Source organism: Pseudonaja textilis, chromosome 1 (assembly GCF_049901715.1).
Source record: "Pseudonaja textilis isolate UNSWEBS1 chromosome 1, rPseTex1.2, whole genome shotgun sequence".
Taxonomy (NCBI): Eukaryota; Metazoa; Chordata; class Lepidosauria; order Squamata; family Elapidae; genus Pseudonaja; species Pseudonaja textilis.
Genome location: NC_141990.1, coordinates 662694 through 682000, shown reverse-complemented (window position 1 = coordinate 682000; position 19307 = coordinate 662694). Strand labels below are relative to the sequence as shown.

General features: G+C 51.1%; 1 protein-coding gene across 1 annotated transcript; it reads left to right on the top strand.

Moving 5' to 3' along the window:
• The first annotated feature begins 2937 nt into the window (after window positions 1-2937).
• Window positions 2938-17846, top strand: PIGS (phosphatidylinositol glycan anchor biosynthesis class S). The gene is given in 14 exon segments (XM_087924093.1): window positions 2938-3046; window positions 3227-3366; window positions 5235-5346; window positions 7761-7850; window positions 8041-8132; window positions 9470-9519; window positions 9521-9554; window positions 9556-9679; window positions 12168-12310; window positions 12397-12511; window positions 15733-15878; window positions 16070-16170; window positions 16886-17096; window positions 17188-17846. Coding segments are annotated over 14 exon segments (1677 nt in total). The 5' UTR covers window positions 2938-3003; the 3' UTR covers window positions 17464-17846.
• Window positions 17847-19307: the final 1461 nt, after the last annotated feature.

Sequence of the window (19307 nt, the reverse complement as noted above, 5' to 3'; positions counted from 1 at the left end):
AGGAAACGTGGGCACTTTATTTTTCTATCTTCATTTTTAAGTGCTCTGGTTTTATTGTATTGTGAACAGTCACTGGGGTGCCTCCCTAGTTTCATGGTACAATGACAATAAAGTTCTTCTTCTTCTTAAAAATATTTAAAAGGCAGAATATTTCCCCTAAAAAGAGTAGAAACTCAGAAGCAGAAGCTCAACACCCCCAACACCTTTGTTCATAGGTGGGCCATTAAGGCCTGGGCCAGAATATTTTACATAACAAAGATCCCCAGGTAGAGCTATAGGAATTGCCTAAAGTCCTTTCATGACATCATCATCATCCAGCAAGGCTCAACCAAGGCTGGAACTCAGGTGAAGCCATGGGGTTCAGGTAAAGCCTACAAGGTTAGCTAAGACCCCGCCTCCTGGGAGTCTGGCAGCCAATGGGATACATTTCTGGCACAGGAACAGGAAACACTAAGGTGGGGCCCAACAGAGGTTGTATATAAGGGTCTCCCAGCATCTGGGGGCAGGTGGGGGGGCTTTTTCTCTTTTCACCTGGAAGCCAGTGATCATCGTTCTTCCTTCCTCCCAGGCACGGGGTCCTGCTGTCCACCCTTAAACCATCTTTCCAAACAGCCTCCATGTTTCCAGTCTCTTTTCCCCCACTTGGAACAGGACCCAGAAGGATAATTCTTCCAACACCAGGAAAGGAAGTTTAGCGAGTTGAATGTTATATTTACCGACAAAGAAATAAGGGTCGGTAAATATAAAGTTCTTTGTCTGTAAATATAAATTCAACACAAAAATAGCTTTGTCGCGAAAGCCGCTGCCTACCTACGGAGGGCCCTGGATTGGGGCTGAAAGGCGGAAGTAGGGTGCTGCATCCACCCCATATTTGGCTGGACCAGGTTCCCCCAATAGACTGGTCTGACCGGGGTGAGGGGAGGGTGGGGTGGGGGGGTGAGGGGAAGACACCCCCACTAGAGAGCTTCAAAGAGGCTGGAGCAGCGTTCAGAGTTTTTGCAGTGTTAATTCAGCGCCACAAAAATAAACACAGATGGCGGATGCTTCATTTAACGTCTTTATAAACATAATAAGTATAATTTTACAAACCAGTTGTAGATTTCTCCAACATGGAGCAAACTTGGACAGAAGTAGACATGTTACAGGTTCAGAACTTTGCCAGCAACTCAGCAGCTCAGAAACAGACCTCCTTTTCACTTCAGTTCAGCTGGCAAGAATTATACACAGCAGAGCAGAGAAGCAGTTTCATTTTCACTAGGCCGACTCAGAGCTCAACAGAGCTGCGAGCTTAATATAGAGCCACCCCAGGCTACTTCTAGTTTCAGTTTCCAAACAGTCATCATTGGCTGACTTAGTTGCTATGCCTGTTCATTGGCTGACCTTGGACCAAACCCTATTCCGGTTCATGAATAGACTCTGACAAAGAAGAGGTGGAATGGCTTACTTTCAGAAGCTGTGCGTGCTCCATTGCTGGAGGTTTTCAAGAAGAGACTGGCCAGCCATTGGTCTGAAATGGTCTAGCGTCTAGTGTGGGAATAAGGGCGTCCAACCTTGGGAACTTTAAGACTTGTGGACTTCAACTCCCAGAATTCCCCAGGCAGCTGTACTGTGCTGGATGGGGAATTCTGGGAGTTGAAGTTCCCAAAGTTGGACTGCCCTGGTAGAGGCTCTCCAGTTCCAGCAGTGGGTTAGACTAGAAGACCCCCAAGGTCCCTTCCAATCCAGTTATTCTATATTCTGTCAGAGAATATCCAGTGCTCCGTCACTGGAGGTTTTTAAGAGCCTAGACAGCAGGGGGCTGGACTAGAAGACCTCCAAGGTCCCTTCCCGCTCATTCTCTTCGAAGACGCTCCGGTGCTTCTCAACAGCCCCTTGAAAATGGACTTCAATTCCCAGGATTTAAGGTTGAGAAACCCTGCTCTGGTGGGCACCCAGGGGCTCGATTAGATGACCTCTGGGAAGCCCTCAAACTGTGATTCTGTGTCGTCTCCAGGAACTCAGCTTGCCGGGAGGGAGGATTTTACAGGTAGTCCTCGAGTTATAACCATTTGTTTAGTGACCTCAAAGGAAGGACTTCGCTCAGAGGGATGAGGAGGCTGCAGGTGAAACGGGGAGAAGCCCCTTCCTCCCCCTCAGGTTCCCCCTCCCCTCCAGGCAGGGATGGCCCAGATGTTTACAGGCAGTCCTCATTTAGTGACTGTTCCTCAGACTTATGACTGAATTTCCAACTTACGACTGTTGCAGCATCCCCAGAGTCACATGATTATAAGACACTTGGTGAATTGGCTCACATTGACGACGGTCGCTGTGTCCCGGGGTCAGGCAATTCCCTTTTGTGACAGTCGGGAAAAAGTAGAATCAATGAGGGAAGCCAGACTCACTTAACGACCGTGGCAGGAAAGGTGGCAAAATGGGGCCAAATTCACTTAACAACTGCCTCATTTAACAACAGAATTCTCAGGCACGGTTATGGTCATAAGTCGAGGACTACCCGTACTTTTTTCAAACTGGAAAAGCTGGACACTATTTTGCTGTCATGCAAGTCCAGGCCGGCTCAGTAAACCTGAATAGGGGGTTGGACTAGAAGACCTCCAAGGTTCCTTCCAGCTGTCAACTCGTCAATTCCCTCCCTTGCCTCCATTCGCTGGCTCGCTCGCTCTCGGGCAGGAGAGGGTTAAACAAAAAGCGCTCAAAGGAGGCTGCTTGATTTATCCCTTTTCGGTTGCCGTACGGAAGGCGGGGCCTCTCTTTGCTAGTTGCGGGCTCTGGAGGCAGCCTAATAAATTCCTCCGAGCCCCGCCCAGCCCCGTCCGCTTTCCCTCCCTGCCCTTCCTTAAGATGGGCAAACGCTCCTTCACGCGGCGTGTGTCCTTTCGAGCCTTTGATTGGACGCTCCCGCTTGCCGATCAGACGAGGCTCGTTTCCGTTGGCTGGCTCTCGTTCCAAGCATCGTAACTCCGCCCCCGCGCCGGCCGGGCTCGAAGGCGGCTTCCGCGCGGAGCGATGGCGGCCGAGGCGAGAGGCGCGGCGGCTCGGGATGCGGCAGGTGCGGAGCTGGGGCCGGGTGGGGGTGGTGGTAGTCTGTAGGGGGCTCCTGTGACCCTCCCCGCGCCGGGTCCCCTTGGCGGGGGCTCGGGGTCCCCCTTGCCCACTGTGGCGGGTCCTGCGGAACTCCCCGCCACGGGCGAGGCGGGAATGAACGGGGCTTCCCTTTCCCGCCCTGCAGAGAAGGCGCGGGGCAAGCAGGCCTCCCTCTCCTTCGCCGCCATGGCCGTCCTGGTGGGGCTGCCCCTCTGGTGGAAGACGACCGAGACCTACCGGGCGGCGCTGCCGGACTCCGAGATCGCCGCGCTGGACGCGCTTCTGGTGAGAAGGGACTCCCGGCCCCATCAGCCCGGCCTTTCGATGGCTGTGGGCGATGGGAGTTGTACTCCAGGACCCCCTGGGGCTGGCTGCTGCGCTGGAGGCGGGCAGCTTTCGAACTCCGCTCCCTGTCCAGCCTGCCCTTTGACCCCGAAGGACTGACCAGGGACTGACTCACCCCTTCTGGCTGTGGCTTAGATTGAGACATTTGGAGGGACACGCTCCCCAAAACAAGCCGCAGACTCAGATTACAGATGAACAGAGTTGGAAGGGATTTTGGAGGTCATCTAGTCCAACCCCCCCACCCAAGCGGGAGACCCTACACCATTTCTGACCAATGGCCGTCCAGTCTCTTCTTGGAAGTCTCAAGGGATGAAGCTCCCACAACCTCCGAGGGCAACTTCTCTTGCATGGGTGGATTGTTCTCATTGTCAGAAAGTTTCTCCTTATTTCCAGGTCGAATCTCTCTTTGTTCAGTTTCCATCCATTCTTCCTTCTCTGGCCTTCGGGTGCTTTAGACCAGGGGTTGCCAACCTTTTGGACCTCAGGGACCACCAAACTCATAATTTCAGATCCCAGGGACCACTAACTGGTTCTGTGGGCGTGGCCTAGTTTGTGGGTGTGGCTTGGTCGTGTGACTGGCTGGGCATGTCTTGTATGTAAATATCATAAGTATTTATATAAATATTGAATTTTTTATTAAAAAAGAGCAACTTTTACCCAAAATCAGGCAAAGCAGGCAGGCAGATTTGAGTTGCTCACAGAATCACAGATTCATTCAGAGATCTATCTATCTGCCATCGGTGGGCTAGCTCAGTCTGTCACATAAAATTTGCTTGCAAGCAAACTCATAAAATTTGCTAGCAAACAAACTCACAAAATTAACTCACAACACACCATGTATGTAAATATTGAATTTTTTTATTAAAAAAGCAACTTTTATCCAAAATGAGGCAAAGCAAGCAGGCAGATTGAGTTGCTCACAGAATCACAGAATCAGTGATCAATCTATCTGCCATCGGCTAGCTCAGTCTCTCAAATTTGCTTGCTTTGAGTCTGCACTGAATTTGCTTGCAAGCAAACCTTCAGTCCTAAGGGAGTTTGGCTGTGCTTAGCTAGAAAGCAAGAAATCCAATCATTTCCTGCTTCCTAGCTAATCTAAATCTCCCGGCACAGCAGAACAGAGGATGGTTGGAAAAAGGAAAAATAGCAACTTAGCAGACAAGTTTGCCGGGTAAGGAGTGAGTGAGCGGGGAGGGTTTCTGCAGGCCATGTGGGCTGAGCAGCCTTGTGTTTCTGCGCAGCCTGGATTAATTGCTTTGGGGGGAGGGTGCTCTTGGGGTGAGATTTTTCTGAGGCCCACCAAAATTTTCTCACAGCCTACCAGTTGGCGACCGCTGCTTTAGAAAATAGCTTCACCCCCTCCTCCTCTCTGTGGCAGTCCCTCCCTCAAATATTGGAGCACTGATCTCCTGTCTCCCCTGGTCCTTCTCTTCCCTAGACCAGCCAGGCCCAGTTCCTGCAACCGTCCATCGTATGTTTTAGCCTCCAGTCCCCTCATCATCCTGGTTGCTCTTCTCTGCACTTTTTCCAGAGTCTCAACCTCTTTTTTATAATGTAAAAAAAAGATGTTGAGACTCTAGAAAAGGTGCAGAGATGAGCAAGACTGGCCGTCCTAGACAGAAGATAATTCCCCTCGTGGGTGTGAAGCCACACTCCTTGTTTAAACCTAATATCCTCAACCCGGAAGCCCTCTTACACGTCTTGGACAGCAGCTTTGAGGATTCCTGGCTGGTTTAAGGGCAGGGACCCGGGGGTCTTCCGCGTGTCGTTGTGCCTCTTTTTGGCTCATGGGGCGCGCTCTGATTCAGTTCCAGCTGACGGTGCCCGTCTCGGTGGTGTTTGCCCAGGGGGTCCTCCCGAAAGACCAGGAGCACAAACTCCCCTTCCAGCAGGTGCAGGAGACGGAGATCCCCTTGAATGGTAAGGGGTTCTAGGTGGGCGGGGGTGGGTGGGGGTACTTCTGGGCTGGGGCTGGCGTGGCACATAAGCCTTCACAGATGGCCTTTCAGCCAGCGCTGCAGAGCTGAGCCGTGGTGTGAGGCCAGGCTCCCCTGGTCTGGTGCTTGAAGTGGCTGGGCCACGTGGGCTTTGGATTTGGGGCCAGCCATCCCAGAGAGAGAGGGAGAGAGAGAAAGAAAGACAAAAAAGGAGGGAGAAAGAGGAAAGGAGAAAAAGAGGGAAAGAAAGGAAAAGAAGAAAGAAAGAGAAGGAAAGGTAGAGAAACAGAGATAGAGAGAAAGAGAAAGAAAGAGGAAAGGAGAGAAAGGGAAAGAAAGGAAAAGAAGAAAGAAAGAGAAGAAAAGGTAGAGAAACAGAGATAGAGAGAAAGAAGAAAGAAAAGGAAAGGAGAGAAAGGGAAAGAAAGGAAAAGAAAGAAAGAGAAGAAAAGGTAGAGAAACAGAGATAGAAAGAGAAGAGAGAAAGAAAGAGGAAAGGAGAGAAAGGGAAAGAAAGGAAAAGAAGAAAGAAAGAGAAGAAAAGGTAGAGAAACAGAGATAGAAAGAGAAGAGAGAAAGAAAGAGTAAAGGAGAGAAAGGGAAAGAAAGGAAAAGAAGAAAGAAAGAGAAGAAAGGTAGAGAAACAGATAGAGAGAAAGAGAAAGAAAGAGGAAAGGAGAGAAAGGGAAAGAAAGGAAAAGAAAGAAAGAGAAGAAAAGGTAGAGAAACAGAGATAGAGAGAAAGAGAAGAGAGAAAGAAAGAGGAAAGGAGAGAAAGGGAAAGAAAGGAAAAGAAAGAAAGAGAAGAAAAGGTAGAGAAACAGAGATAGAAAGAGAAGAGAGAAAGAAAGAGTAAAGGAGAGAAAGGGAAAGAAAGGAAAAGAAGAAAGAAAGAGAAGAAAAGGTAGAGAAACAGAGATAGAAAGAAGAGAGAAAGAAAGAGTAAAGGAGAGAAAGGGAAAGAAAGGAAAAGAAGAAAGAAAGAGAAGAAAAGGTAGAGAAACAGAGATAGAGAGAAAGAGAAAGAAAGAGGAAAGGAGAGAAAGGGAAAGAAAGGAAAAGAAGAAAGAAAGAGAAGAAAAGGTAGAGAAACAGAGATAGAAAGAGAAGAGAGAAAGAAAGAGGAAAGGAGAGAAAGGGAAAGAAAGGAAAAGAAGAAAGAAAGAGAAGAAAAGGTAGAGAAACAGATAGAGAGAAAGAAGAAAGAAAAGGAAAGGAGAGAAAGGGAAAGAAAGGAAAAGAAGAAAGAAAGAGAAGAAAAGGTAGAGAAACAGATAGAGAGAAAGAAGAAAGAAAAGGAAAGGAGAGAAAGGGAAAGAAAGGAAAAGAAGAAAGAAAGAGAAAAAAAGGTAGAGAAACAGAGATAGAAAAGAGAGAGAGAAAGAAAAGGAAAGGAGAGAAAGGGAAAGAAAGGAAAAGAAGAAAGAAAGAGAAGAAAAGGTAGAGAAACAGATAGAGAGAAAGAAGAAAGAAAAGGAAAGGAGAGAAAGGGAAAGAAAGGAAAAGAAAGAAAGAGAAGAAAAGGTAGAGAAACAGAGATAGAAAGAGAGAGAGAGAAAGAAAGAGGAAAGGAGAGAAAGGGAAAGAAAGGAAAAGAAGAAAGAAAGAGAAGAAAAGGTAGAGAAACAGATAGAGAGAAAGAAGAAAGAAAAGGAAAGGAGAGAAAGGGAAAGAAAGGAAAAGAAAGAAAGAGAAGAAAAGGTAGAGAAACAGAGATAGAAAGAGAAGAGAGAAAGAAAGAGTAAAGGAGAGAAAGGGAAAGAAAGGAAAAGAAGAAAAGGTAGAGAAACAGAGATAGAGAGAAAGAGAAGAGAGAAAGAAAGAGGAAAGGAGAGAAAGAGGGAAAGAAAGGAAAAGAAGAAAGAAGGAAAGGTAGAGAAAGAGAAAAAAAGGGAAAGAGAGAAAGAGAAAGAAGAGAAGAAAAAAGTCAGATAAAGAGAAAAAGGGGAGGAAAAACAAAAAGGAAGAGAAAGAGAAGGAAAGACAAAAAAGAAAAAAAGAGAATAAAAAAAGAGATCAGATAAAAGAAAGAGAGAAAGAGAGGAGGTCCAGAATAAATCCCCTGCTTCCATCTCACCTGGAGCGCCTGCAGCTTTCCCTGCCAACAGGAAGGGTGGCACCAGTCAGCCTGGGCACAGAGCGCGCCAGAGGGGCAGGCAAAAGATAATTTTCATGTCCATGAAACGGACGGCATATAAATGAATTAAACAGTTGCACCCCCAGAGAAGCCCCCCGGCCTCTGCAGTCTGTTGCCCTCCTCTCGCTTGGAGCGGCACACGGGGGTCCTTGGACAGGATGCCTGCCTGCCTTTTACACGGAGCAGCCCCTCCCCTTGGACGCGGCACCTGTCCTTTTCCTTCGCCAGGTGTTTAGTCCTCTCCCCCCCTTTTGTTTCAGCCAAGACCGGGGTGGTTGCTCACTACGACCGTTCCTTTCGCCTCGCCACTTCCCAGGAGCAGGCATTGCTGTTGCAGGCCTCAGTCCAAGGTAACGGCCGAGGGGGATGGGGAGGAGGGGGCTGTCCAGGTCCTGCCTGGCCACATCCAGGGACCGGAGCGGCCTCTTGGCCATCGGACCTGCTTCCCCAGAGCTCTTGAGTGTGTGCGCGCCAGGGAAGGGGCCCGTCAGGACTGGGTCCCCCTGGGTAGCTGAGTGTCGCCCCTCCTCTTCCTTCCAGAGGCGGACAAGGGGCTGCAGCCGGCGGAAGGGCTGCCGGTGGGCTCCCTCACCATCTACGTGATCCCCCACGGCTCTCTGCTCCTGCCCCAGGTAGGCTGTCGGGCGCCCTCCGTTACTTTCTTAGTTTCCTTGATTGTCCTTGCACCCCGTACGACGAAATCAAACACCATCTTCCATGTACAGTTTATGACCATGGAAATAAACACAAACACGCCTCCTTTGCATTCTGTACAATTGAATTGAAAACTCCTCTGATGTTGCCATAATATTGACCTCTACGGTAGAATCCATCAGAGCTCCTGCCCTGGGATGGAAGCTGCTTTTCAGCCTGTTTGTCCTTGTTTTTATTATTCTCCTGTACCGTCTGCCAGATGGTAATAGTTCAAAAAAAGGGGTCCCCAGGATGAGATGGATCTTTGAGGATGTTTTGAACTTTCTTGAGGCAGCGGGAGCTATGAAGCTCTTCCAAAGAGGGGAGAGGGCAACCCAGGAGCCTCTGAGGGGCAGTGACGTCCACCCTCTGGAGTGACATCCTATCTCTGTCCCTGTGCAATTGGCAAACCCTACAGAGGTGCAGTAAGCTAAGATGCTCTCTCTGGTGCAGCGGTAGAAGGTCCCCAGTAGTTTCCCATCCAATAGTTGTTTCCTGAGAACAAGAGTTTAGCAGAAAATCCCCAGCCTTGCGGAAGATGGAACCGTCCTCGTTTTGCAGCGGAGCATTTACAAACAGCGCTCCGTGCCGGGCCTGTGCAAATTCCCCTCGGAGGGGCGGTCAGTCATTTGGCCCCGTCCAGCTGGCCGAGGGCCAAAGGCCGCTGGCAAGTCTGCCTTATCTTAACAGAGAACAGATAAACAGAGCTGGAAGGGACCTTGTAGGTCATCTAGTCCAACCCCCCATCCAAGCAGGAGACCCCACACCATTTCTGACAGATGGGAGTCCAATCTCCTCTTGAGAGCCTCCAGGGATGAAGCTCCCACAACTTCCGAAGGAAACTTTTGTTCCAATGGTTGATTGTTCTCACTGTCAGAAAATTCCTCCTTATTTCCAGGTTGAATCTCTCCTGGATCAGTTTCCATCCATTATTCCTTGTCTGGCCTTCAGGTGCCTTGGAGAATAGCTTGACCCCTTCCTCCTCCTCTCCGGGGCAGCCCCTCCCTCAAATATTGGAAGATGCTCTCTTGTCTTCCCTGGTCCTTCTCTTCCCTAGACTAGCCAGGCCCAGTTCCTGTAACTGTCCGTCGTATGTTTCAGCCTCCAGTCCCCTCATCCTCCTGGTTGCTCTTCTCTGCACTTTTTCCAGAGTCTCTTTTTTATAGTGTGGTGACCAAAACTGCATGCAGGGCTCCAGGTGTGGCCTTACTAAGGCTTTACAGGGTGGGATTAGTGCCTCCCTTGATCTTGATAGCTCTTGGTCTCTTTCCGGCAGGGGTCAGAGATGTACATTGGGAAGCACCGGAGCGCCATCCTCAGGGCCCCCGGGGGCAAAGGACCTGCTGGGGGCCCTGAAGCGACCGGCTGCAGCAGCTGATCCAGGCCATGTCCTTCACCCCCGAGACCCTTGTGGAGGCCCTGGCCGACCGAGTCCCATTGGGCCAGCCGGGAGCCGAGTGGAAGCGCCCCTTCAAGTCCAGTTTCGGTATGGCCAGACCCTGGGAATGGGGGGGGGAGGGGAAGCTTGAAGGAGAGGGGGGCAGCCCCCGCCCCACTGCGTCAGGTCCTTCTCCATTTTTTTTAATAATATTTATCTTTTCAGTTTCAAAAACACAAACGTTTCATTTTTCTTTTTTTCTCAAGCATTGTGTCTGGGCTTAAACACCCCTTTGCCATATCCATCACCATTTACAATGGGGGTCCCCAACCTTGGCCACTTTAAGACTTGTGGACTTCCACTCCCAGAATTCTGGGAGTTGCAGTCCACAAGTCTTAAAATTGCCAAGTTTGGAGACCTCTGATTTACAAGGTCATTCACGTTCACATTGATATTCTCTAAGCTTAGAATTAAGATAACATCACACAGCTAAACATTATACAGCTCTTCTAATGATGATATTGAAATTATATCTTATTGTTCTCATCCTACATATAGGTAGGTAGAATACTTTATTGGCCAAGTGTGATTGGACACACAAGGAATTTGTCTTTAGTGCATAAACTCTCAGTGCACATAAAAGGTACATTCGTCAAGAGTCAAGAATCATCAGGTACAACACTTAGTGATAGTCAGGGAGTACAATAAGAATAGAATAGAAGGATATAGGAATAGAATTTAAATAGAATGGGATGGGATAGAGATAGAATAGAACAGAATAGAATAGAATAAAATTCTTTATTGGCCAAGTGTGACTGGACACACAAGGAATTTGTCTTGGTGCAAATGCTCTCAGGGTACATTTGTCAAGAGTCAAGAATCATCAGGTCCAACACTTAATAATTGTCATAGGGTAGAACAGAACAGAACAGAATAGAACAGAACAGAACAGAACAGAACAGAACAGAACAGAACAGAACAGAATAGAATAGAATAGAATAGAATAGAATAGAATAGAATAGAATTCTATTAGCCAAGTATGATTGGACACACAAGGAATTTGTCTTGGTGCAAATGCTCTCAGAGTACATAAAAGAAAAGATTCATCAAAAGTCAAGAATCATCTGGTCCAACACTTAATAATGATAGTCATAGGGTACAATAAAAATAGAATAGAATAGAAAATAGAATTCTTTATTGTCCAAGTGTGATTGGACACAGAAGGAATTTGTCTGGTGCAAATGCTCTCAGTGCACATAAAAGAAAAGATACATTTGTCAAGAATCATCAGGTGCAACACTTAATGACAGTCATAGGGTACAATAAGCAATCAAATCACACCGGGAAACAGTCCATATAAATCGTAAGGATGCAAGCGACAAAGTTACAGTCATAAGTATATAATAACAATTTTTGTCTTTTTTCTATATCTTCATTTTCTAGTCTCCTTGATTCTTCATTTCCAAATTCCCTTTCTATTCTCTTAATAACCATTGATAAAATATTTTCCACATCATATAATACTCAAGATTGCTCTTCCTCCTTGGTTGCCAGTGTTTGTCCATTCATCTCTGCACATACTCTAATACGTTCCTGATTACTGAGTCCTTCTCCAAAGGGTTAACCTCTCCCGCTCCCAACCTCTGCGGATGCCACGCGTTAAATGTACAAATAAAAATAAAAATACAGGGGCTCATCAATTTATCACCATAATTGAGCCCAGAGTTTCTGTTGTTAAGTGGGTTCACATGTCCTTCCCATCCCAACAGGCCTGTTTTCAGCCCTTCCAGCCAGTCGCACCCCAAGAAAACCCTGGAGGTTTGTAACCTGAGATTGGACAGATGTTTGTCTAAACGGGGTGTAGCGCTTCCTGGGGTTGGACTAGAACAGGGGTCTCCAACCTAATTTTTGTTGCTTTTTTCACCTTTTACACATATTGATCTTGACTTTAACAGTACTGTGTCATCATCATTACACAAGTTGTTATACATACCAATTTCATGTAAATATCTAACATAATCAGAGTTGGAAGGGACCTTGTAGGTCATCTAGTCCAACCCCGCACCCAAGTGGGAGGCCCTACACCATTTCTGACAAATGGCAGTCCAGTCTCTTCTCGAAGGTCTCAAGTAATTTTCTTATTTCCTTTCTCTTTCTATTGTTCAACCATTTATACCAATTATATAGATTTTGTAATACTCCGACTCTTCTTTCTCTTTTAGTTTTAATGTCAGTTTGTCCATTTCGGCACAATCTAGAATCTTTTGAATTACTAATTCTTCAGAAGGCATTTCATTTTGTTTCCAACATGGTGCGTAAACTATTCTTGATGCTGTCAAAATATGTAGTAACCTATATTCAATCATCTTCCTATAATTCCCCTTAGTTATACCCAACAAAAACAACTCCAGTTTAAATTCCGTTCGCTCTTCCGCTATCTCTTTTAAGCCATATTTTAGTCCAATATTTTTGGGCTTCCGGGCATGACCACCACGTATGATGGAAGGTACCTTGTTCTCTTTAAATGGACCTGGGGAGGCTCCTGACACACACACACACACCCCAAAAAAAAACAACTTTCCTGGCTCCCCTGCAGGATATGAGATCACCTTCAGTTTGCTGAACCCTGACCCCAAGGCCCACGACGTGCACTGGGACATCGAGGGGGCCCTCCGGCGCTTCGTGAAGCCCCTCCTGGAGAAGCTGAGCCCGCTGGCCGAATTCTCGGTGGACTCTCAAGTGGGTGAGGCCAGAGGCCGCGGGGGGGGCAGCCGGACCCTCTGCCCGGCCCAGGCTGATGGGCCCTGTTTCTCTCCCCACCCCAGATCCTCTACTACGCAGCGCTGGGAGTTACGCCCCGCTTCGACTCTGCTTCCGCCAGCTACACCCTGAGCGTGCACAGTCTCCCGCATGTCATTAACCCCGTGGAGGCCCGGCTGGGTAAGCCAAGGCGACGCCATCTCAGTTTGGGAACTTGCTAAGGGCCCCCCCCTCCTCTCCCCATGGGGCCTCCCCGGTCTTGGGCAGAGGGCCGGCCTGGGGCCATGGGTTGGGGGCTGTACGGCTGGATCGGAAAATAATATATTTGTCCTAGTTTAATTCAAAATAGCAGGATGAGATGGAAAGGAGGCCACCAGGAGATCTGGAGCTGAGGTTAGGGCTGGGAAGGAAAGGCCTCTTTCCAACAGTTGCCAAGAAGACTTCAGAAATGGGCCTTCCTTCCTTCCTTCCTTCCTTCCTTCCTTCCTTCCTTCTTCCTTCCTTCCTTCCTTCCTTCCTCCTTCCTTCCTTCCTTCTTTACTTCCTTCCTTCCTCCCTCCCTCCCTCCCTCCTTCCTTCTTTCCTTCCTCCCTCCCTCCCTCCTCCCTCCCTCCCTTCCTTCCTTCCTTCCTTCCCTCCTTCCTCCCTCCTCCTCCCTCCTTCCTTCCTCCTCCCTCCCTCCCTTCCTTCCTTCCTTCCCTCCTTCCTTCCTTCCTTTCCTCCCTCCCTCCCTCCCTCCTTCCTTCTTTCCTTCCTTCCTTCCTCTCTCTCCCTCCCTCCCTCTCTCCCTTCCATCCTTCCTTCCCTCCTTCCTTCTTTCCTTCCTTCCTCCTCCCTCCCTCCTTCCTTCCTTCCTTCCCTCCTTCCTTCCTTCCTCCCTCCCTCCTCCCTTCCTTCCTTCCTTCCTTCCTCTCTCCTCCCTCCCTCTCTCCCTTCCCTCCTTCCTTCCTCCTTCCTTCTTTTCCTTCCTCCTCCCTCCCTCCCTCCCTCCTTCCTTCCTTCCTCCTTCCTCCCTCCCTCCCTCCCTCCCTCCCTTCCTTCCTTCCTCCCTCCCTCCCTTCCTTCCTTCCTTCCCTCCTTCCTTCCTTCCTTCCTCCCTCCCTCCCTCCCTCCCTTCCTTCTTTCCTTCCTTCCTTCCTCTCTCCCTCCCTCCCTCTCTCCCTTCCATCCTTCCTTCCCCTCCTTCCTTCTTTCCTTCCTTCCTCCCTCCCTCCCTCCCTTCCTTCCTTCCTTCCTCCTTCCTTCCTTCCTCCCTCCCTCCCTCCTTCCTTCCTCTCCTCCCTCCCTCCTCCTTCCTTCTTTCCTTCCTTCCTTCCTTCCTTCCTTCCTTCCTTCCTTCTTTACTTCCTTCCTCCCTCCCTCCCTCCTTCCTTCCTCCCTCCCTCCCTCCCATCCCTCCCTCCCTCCTTCCTTCCTTCCTCTCTCCCTCCCTCCTTCCTTCTTTCCTTCCTTCCTTCCTTCCTTCCTCCCTCCCTCCTTCCTTCTTTCCTTCCTTCCTTCCTCTCCTCCCTCCTCTCTCTCCCTTCCATCCTTCCTTCCCTCCTTCCTTCTTCCTTCCTTCCTCCCTCCCTCCCTCCCTCCTCCCTCCCTTCCTTCCTTCCTCCTTCCTCCCTCCCTCCCTCCCTCCTTCCTTCCTTCCTCCCTCCCTCCTTCCTTCCTTCCTTCCCTCCTTCCTTCCTTCCCTCCCTCCCTCCCTCCCTCCCTTCCTTCTTTCCTTCCTTCCTTCCTCTCTCCCTCCCTCCCTCTCTCCCTTCCATCCTTCCTTCCCTCCTTCCCTTTCCTTCCTTCCTCCCTCCCTCCTCCCTTCCTTCCTTCCTTCCCTCCTTCCTTCCTTCTTCCTCCCTCCCTCCCTTCCTTCCTTCCTTCCTTCCTTCCTCTCCCCCTCCCTCTCTCCCTTCCCTCCTTCCTTCCCTCCCTTCCTTCCTTCCTTCCTTCCTCCCTCCCTCCCCTTCCTTCCTTCCTCCCTCCCTCCCTTCCTTCCTTCCTTCCTCCTTCCTTCCTTCCTTCCTCCCTCCCTCCCTCCCTCCCTCTCTCCCTTCCATCCTTCCTTCCTCCTTCCTTCTTTCCTTCCTTCCTCCCTCCCTCCCTCCCTTCCTTCCTTCCTTCCCTCCTTCCCTCCTTCCTTCCTTCCTTCCTCCTCCCTCCCTCCCTCCCTTCCTTCTTTCCTTCCTTCCTTCCTCTCTCCCTCCCTCCTCTCTCCCTTCCATCCTTCCTTCCTTCCTTCTTTCCTTCCTTCCTCCCTCCCTCCCTCCCTTCCTTCCTTCCTTCCCTCCTTCCTTCCTTCCTCCCTCCCTCCCTCCCTTCCTTCCTTCCTTCCCTCCTTCCTTCCTTCCTCCCTCCCTCCCTCCCTTCCTTCCTTCCTTCCTTCCCTCCTTCCTTCCTCCTCCCTCCCTCCCTCCTTCCTTCCTCCCTCCCCTCCTCCTCCCTCCCTCCTCCCTCCCTCCTTCCTTCCTTCCTCCCCTCCCCTCCCCTCCCCTCCCTCCCTCCCTCCCTCCCCCCTCCCATCCATCCATCCATCCACTTTTTACAGCCAGCCATCCCATCACAGCCAAGTGATTTGGGGTTGCTTACAATTCCAAAACTACAAAAAGAAGCAATAAAAAGAGGATTTTGCTCCAAACCCAGCCCGGTCGTATTCTTCTCTGAGTGGGTTGTAAGAGCCCATAAACCTGAGTCGATTCCATGCACCTGTGTTTCTCACCTGGAGGTCCGTCTGTATCCCCAGGGTCACCTGAGTAGTGCAAAGAAGGCTGCAGACACATTTGCACTCCTGGAGTGACCCTGAGGATGTAGATGGACCTCCAGGTGGCCTCAACGACCCTCTAAAACAGGGATCTCCAAACTGGGCGACTTTAAGACTTGTGGACTTCAACTCCCAGAATTCCCCAGCCAGCTTTGCTGGCTGGGTAATTCTGGGAGTTGAAGTCCACAAGTCTTAAAGTCGCCCAGTTCAGAGATCCTTACTTTAAAAGGATGCAAACAACCAGCTGTCTGCAAGGAGTAGAAATCCTTCCATTCCTCACCCTCCAGTCAGAGCCGAAGAAGCTTCTTGGATGGGAAGCGAAACGTCTTCAAAGAAAAACAAAGTCTAGTTGCCTTTTGGGGAAAAAAACCACCTTTGGGACACAGGTCTGAAAACTCGACGGTTGAGGAACGCTCCCTGAGGCCATGCCAGAGAGTAGTCTATCTCACCCGGATCTTGAAAGCCCTCCCAGAGGGGGGCTCCCACAACTCAACGGGGAATTGGGAGGGGGCAGGTGGGGGGCGCTTCCTCCTTCGGAGTCCAACTGTCCTCCTGCCCTCGCCAGCCATTCTTCCCCTCGGGCATCCCAGGGAATTGACCTGCGCCTCCTTCCTCCACCTGGGACAGGTGAGCCCAACCTCTCCGGCTTCCTTTGCAGGTTCCAGCGCGGCTTCTCTGTACCCCGTCCTCAACTTCCTCCTCTACATCCCTGAGCGGCTGCACTCGCCCCTCTACATTCGCGGGAAGGACGGGGCCCCCGTGCCCACCAACGCCTTCCACAGCCCCCGCTGGGGCGGGATCATGGTGAGGGGGGCGGGGCACAGCGTGTGGCCCGTCAGAAATAATTGGTCTCCTTTGGAGGGTGGGGGGAGTCGAAGCAGGGTTTTGGCCCCAGCAAAAGCCAGCGGAGAAAGAGTGGGGGAGTCCTTTGGGGGCATCTGGAGGGGGCACAGGCTCCGCTTCCATTCTGAGCTGCTGCCGCCCCTTTTCACCAGGTCTACAACATTGAGCCCGAAGGCGCCAACAAGACCTCCCTGCCCAGGACGGTGGAGGTGGACATGGTGCGCACGATGGAGGTCTTCCTGGCCCAGCTGCGGTGAGCACAGCGTGGGGGTGGTTTTGGGGTGGGGGCTGTCTTGGTTAACTCTCCGTTCAGGCAGGAGACAGTGGGCACTGTCAGGATTCCGGCAGTTACCCCAATTCAGTCATGAGTCTTCGAGCCGCACTCCCGAAACTAAAGAGGATTTATTTGATGTTAACATTCTACCTCCGGCATTATAACCTGGGCAGAGCCAACTCTGAGATACGTAATTTGCTGTCACCCTTGATCCTGCTTACCCCCCCCCACCCCCCCACCCCTCGATATATCATCCAACGAAACACATCCACAGCCCAGAGTCATCAATCCTGCTCTCCAATTAGATTTTTGCGTGGCCGAAGCTTCAGTCATCTAGTTGGTCTCTGAAGAAAATACGAATGGAATGTACTTTCGATTCCACACTGCCACCTGCTGTTTGAAACTCCCTCCTTTTTTCTGTTGTCAACTATAAAACGTGTATACAAAATGTGTGATGAGTTGACAGCTGCACCCTTTGAGACCTCTGCTCTAGCGGCCTTCCTGAGGGTTATTGTTATGGGTCTACACCTCTTTAGCCAGCCTGACCGCTGGCCAGAATGTTGACCAGCCAGACAACCATAAAGCAGCAGGGCTCGGCCGCTGCCCCCCAGGCCTTTCCCCCCCCCCCAAAAAAAAGCTCTGGGGTTTTGCGGGACTCCCAACCGGTGACGTTTTGCCTCCCTGCCTTCCCCAGGCTGTTGTTCGGCATCTCCTCCGGCCCCCTGCCCGAAGGGGCGTTGCTGGAGAGCCCTGGGAACGAGGGCCTGGCGGACTGGGAGCTGGACCGCCTGCTGTGGAGCCGGACGGTGGAGAATGTGGCCACCGTCTCCACCACGCTGACCTCGCTGGCTCAGCTGCTGGACAAGATCGGCAACATTGTCATCAAGGATGCCGTGGCCTCGGAGGTACGGGGGGTGGGCAGCCTTGAGGGTCAGGAGGGTGGGGGCTCAGGGGTCCTCAGGATGCCCCATCGGTGTTCTTGCCCTCCCCCCGCAGGTCTACCACGCGGTAGAGTCTGCCCAGCAGGCGATGACAGAGCTGAGCCTGGGTCGCCTGGACTCGGCCTTCCAGGCCAGCAAGGCTGCGGCCACCTCGTCCGAGCGGGCCTTCTTCGACCCCTCCCTCCTGCACCTGCTCTACTTCCCGGACGACCAGAAGTTTGCCATCTACATCCCGCTCTTCCTGCCCATGGCCGTCCCCATCCTCCTCTCGCTGGCCAAGATGGTTTGGGAGAGGAAGCAGCGCCGGAAGGAGCCCACCAAGATGGACTGAGGGGACGGGGTCTCTGGACGCCCGGGGAAGCGTAGCAGACTCTTGGCTGGGCAACTACCCTGATAGTGGTCGGCCCAGACAGCATGGCAGAGTTCCCCATTGGAGAAAGGCGGGGCCGAGGTTTCCACAGGCTGCCCCTATTAAGGGAGCGTGTCCCTTTCGCTGCGAACGAGCCCAAAGGACTTCGGGAATTCTCCTTAATGCTGGCCGGGCTGGATGGAGAGGCGACTCCGGCTCAAGGCTCAGCTGCCAAGGGTGCTGGGCGTTTCCCTCCCCTGAAACCTGCCCAGCGGATGCCCATAATGGAGCGGAAGGGGGAGATCCCCCCCTTTGCCTCCCGAGCAAGCATCGGACCGCTCTCCCATTAAAGTTGCGTTGGCTGACCGGTGGGAACGCTGAGCCTCTTTTGCAGTTCGCTTCTGTGTTTTTGGAGCAGGGAAGGGTGGGGAGCAGCCAGTGTGGACAGGCCGCTTGCAAACAGGGAAAGCTAAAATAGGTCTCGTTTCATGACAAGAAGGATCGGGGAGACAGGAGAGCAGCCTTCCAGTATCTCAGGGGCTGCCCCAAAGAAGAGGCAGTCCAGCTCTTCTCCAAAGCCCCCGAAGGCAGGACGAGAAGCAACGGATGGAAACTGACCAAGGAGAGAGGAGCAACCTGGAACGAAGGAGAAACTTCCTACCAGGGAGGACAGTTAACCAGCGGAACAGCCTGCCACCAGAAGTTATGAATGCTCTGTCACTGGAGGCTTTTAAGAAGAGATTGGACAGCTGCTTGTCTGGAACGGTTGAACAGGGGGCCTTGGCATGGGGGCTGGACTAGAAGACCTCCAAGGTCCCTTCCAACTCTGTTATTCTATTTATATCCTATTCAGCAGGTTGGTTGGTTGGTTGATTAAATTTCTATGCCGCCCAGTTCCCTGATACAGAGGACAGCTTATAATATAAAAAGTAAAAAAAAAATGCTGGGTTTTAAGCAGCCAAGGAGATTCTGGGGGTGTCCAAACTTGCGGCCTGTGGGCAATTTTATTTATTTGTCTCTTGCATTTATTCTTTTTACAAGTAACCCAAGGCGACAAATATATCCGATATACCTTCCGTTTCCTCTTTTCTGCATCACAGCAACCAGCTAAAAGTCACCCAGCTGAGGTTTGGGCCCAAAGCAGGATTAGAACTCACAGCCTCCTGGTGATTGGCCCAAAGTCACCCAGCCGGCTTTCCTGCCTAAGGCGGGACTAGAACTCCCATTTTCCACTCTGCGGCCCTCACCACTAGACCAAACTGCCTGTCTGACAAGTTACCTTGGGGGATCAATAGAGGATCAGTGGATCCAACCAAGTCAGAGACACCGTAGCAGCGATTCTGGGCCCCAACCGTGGAGAAATGGTACACACCACATTCATAAAACGGCATTGCAGCCTGACCTCGCACCCAGATCCCTGGGGAACAGCCCAGGACTTTGATGCCGACCGATTGGGAGTACACCTGCACCTGTTGGGGTTGCAGAGGGCAGGGGCTACCAGAGAGAGAGGACACCACTGCAGGGTCCCACTTAGTGGCGTTGCTTGATGGAAGGGGTGCAAGGCAGACCCCCCCGCCCCGGCCATATCTGTGGAGCTGCGGTGGTGTTGCCACAAAGCTGTACGCCGTTCTGCACGGATCCAGAAATGAGGATTTGCAAACGGAGATTTGCAGTCTAGAGTGGGAATCCAACCTTGGCCACGTTGAGGCTTGTGGACTTCAACTACCAGGATTCCCCAGCCAGCAGACCGGAGGGTCTCCCACCTGGGGAATCCTGGGAATTGAAGTCCAGAGGTCTTCAAGGGTGGACATCTCCGGTCTAGCTTG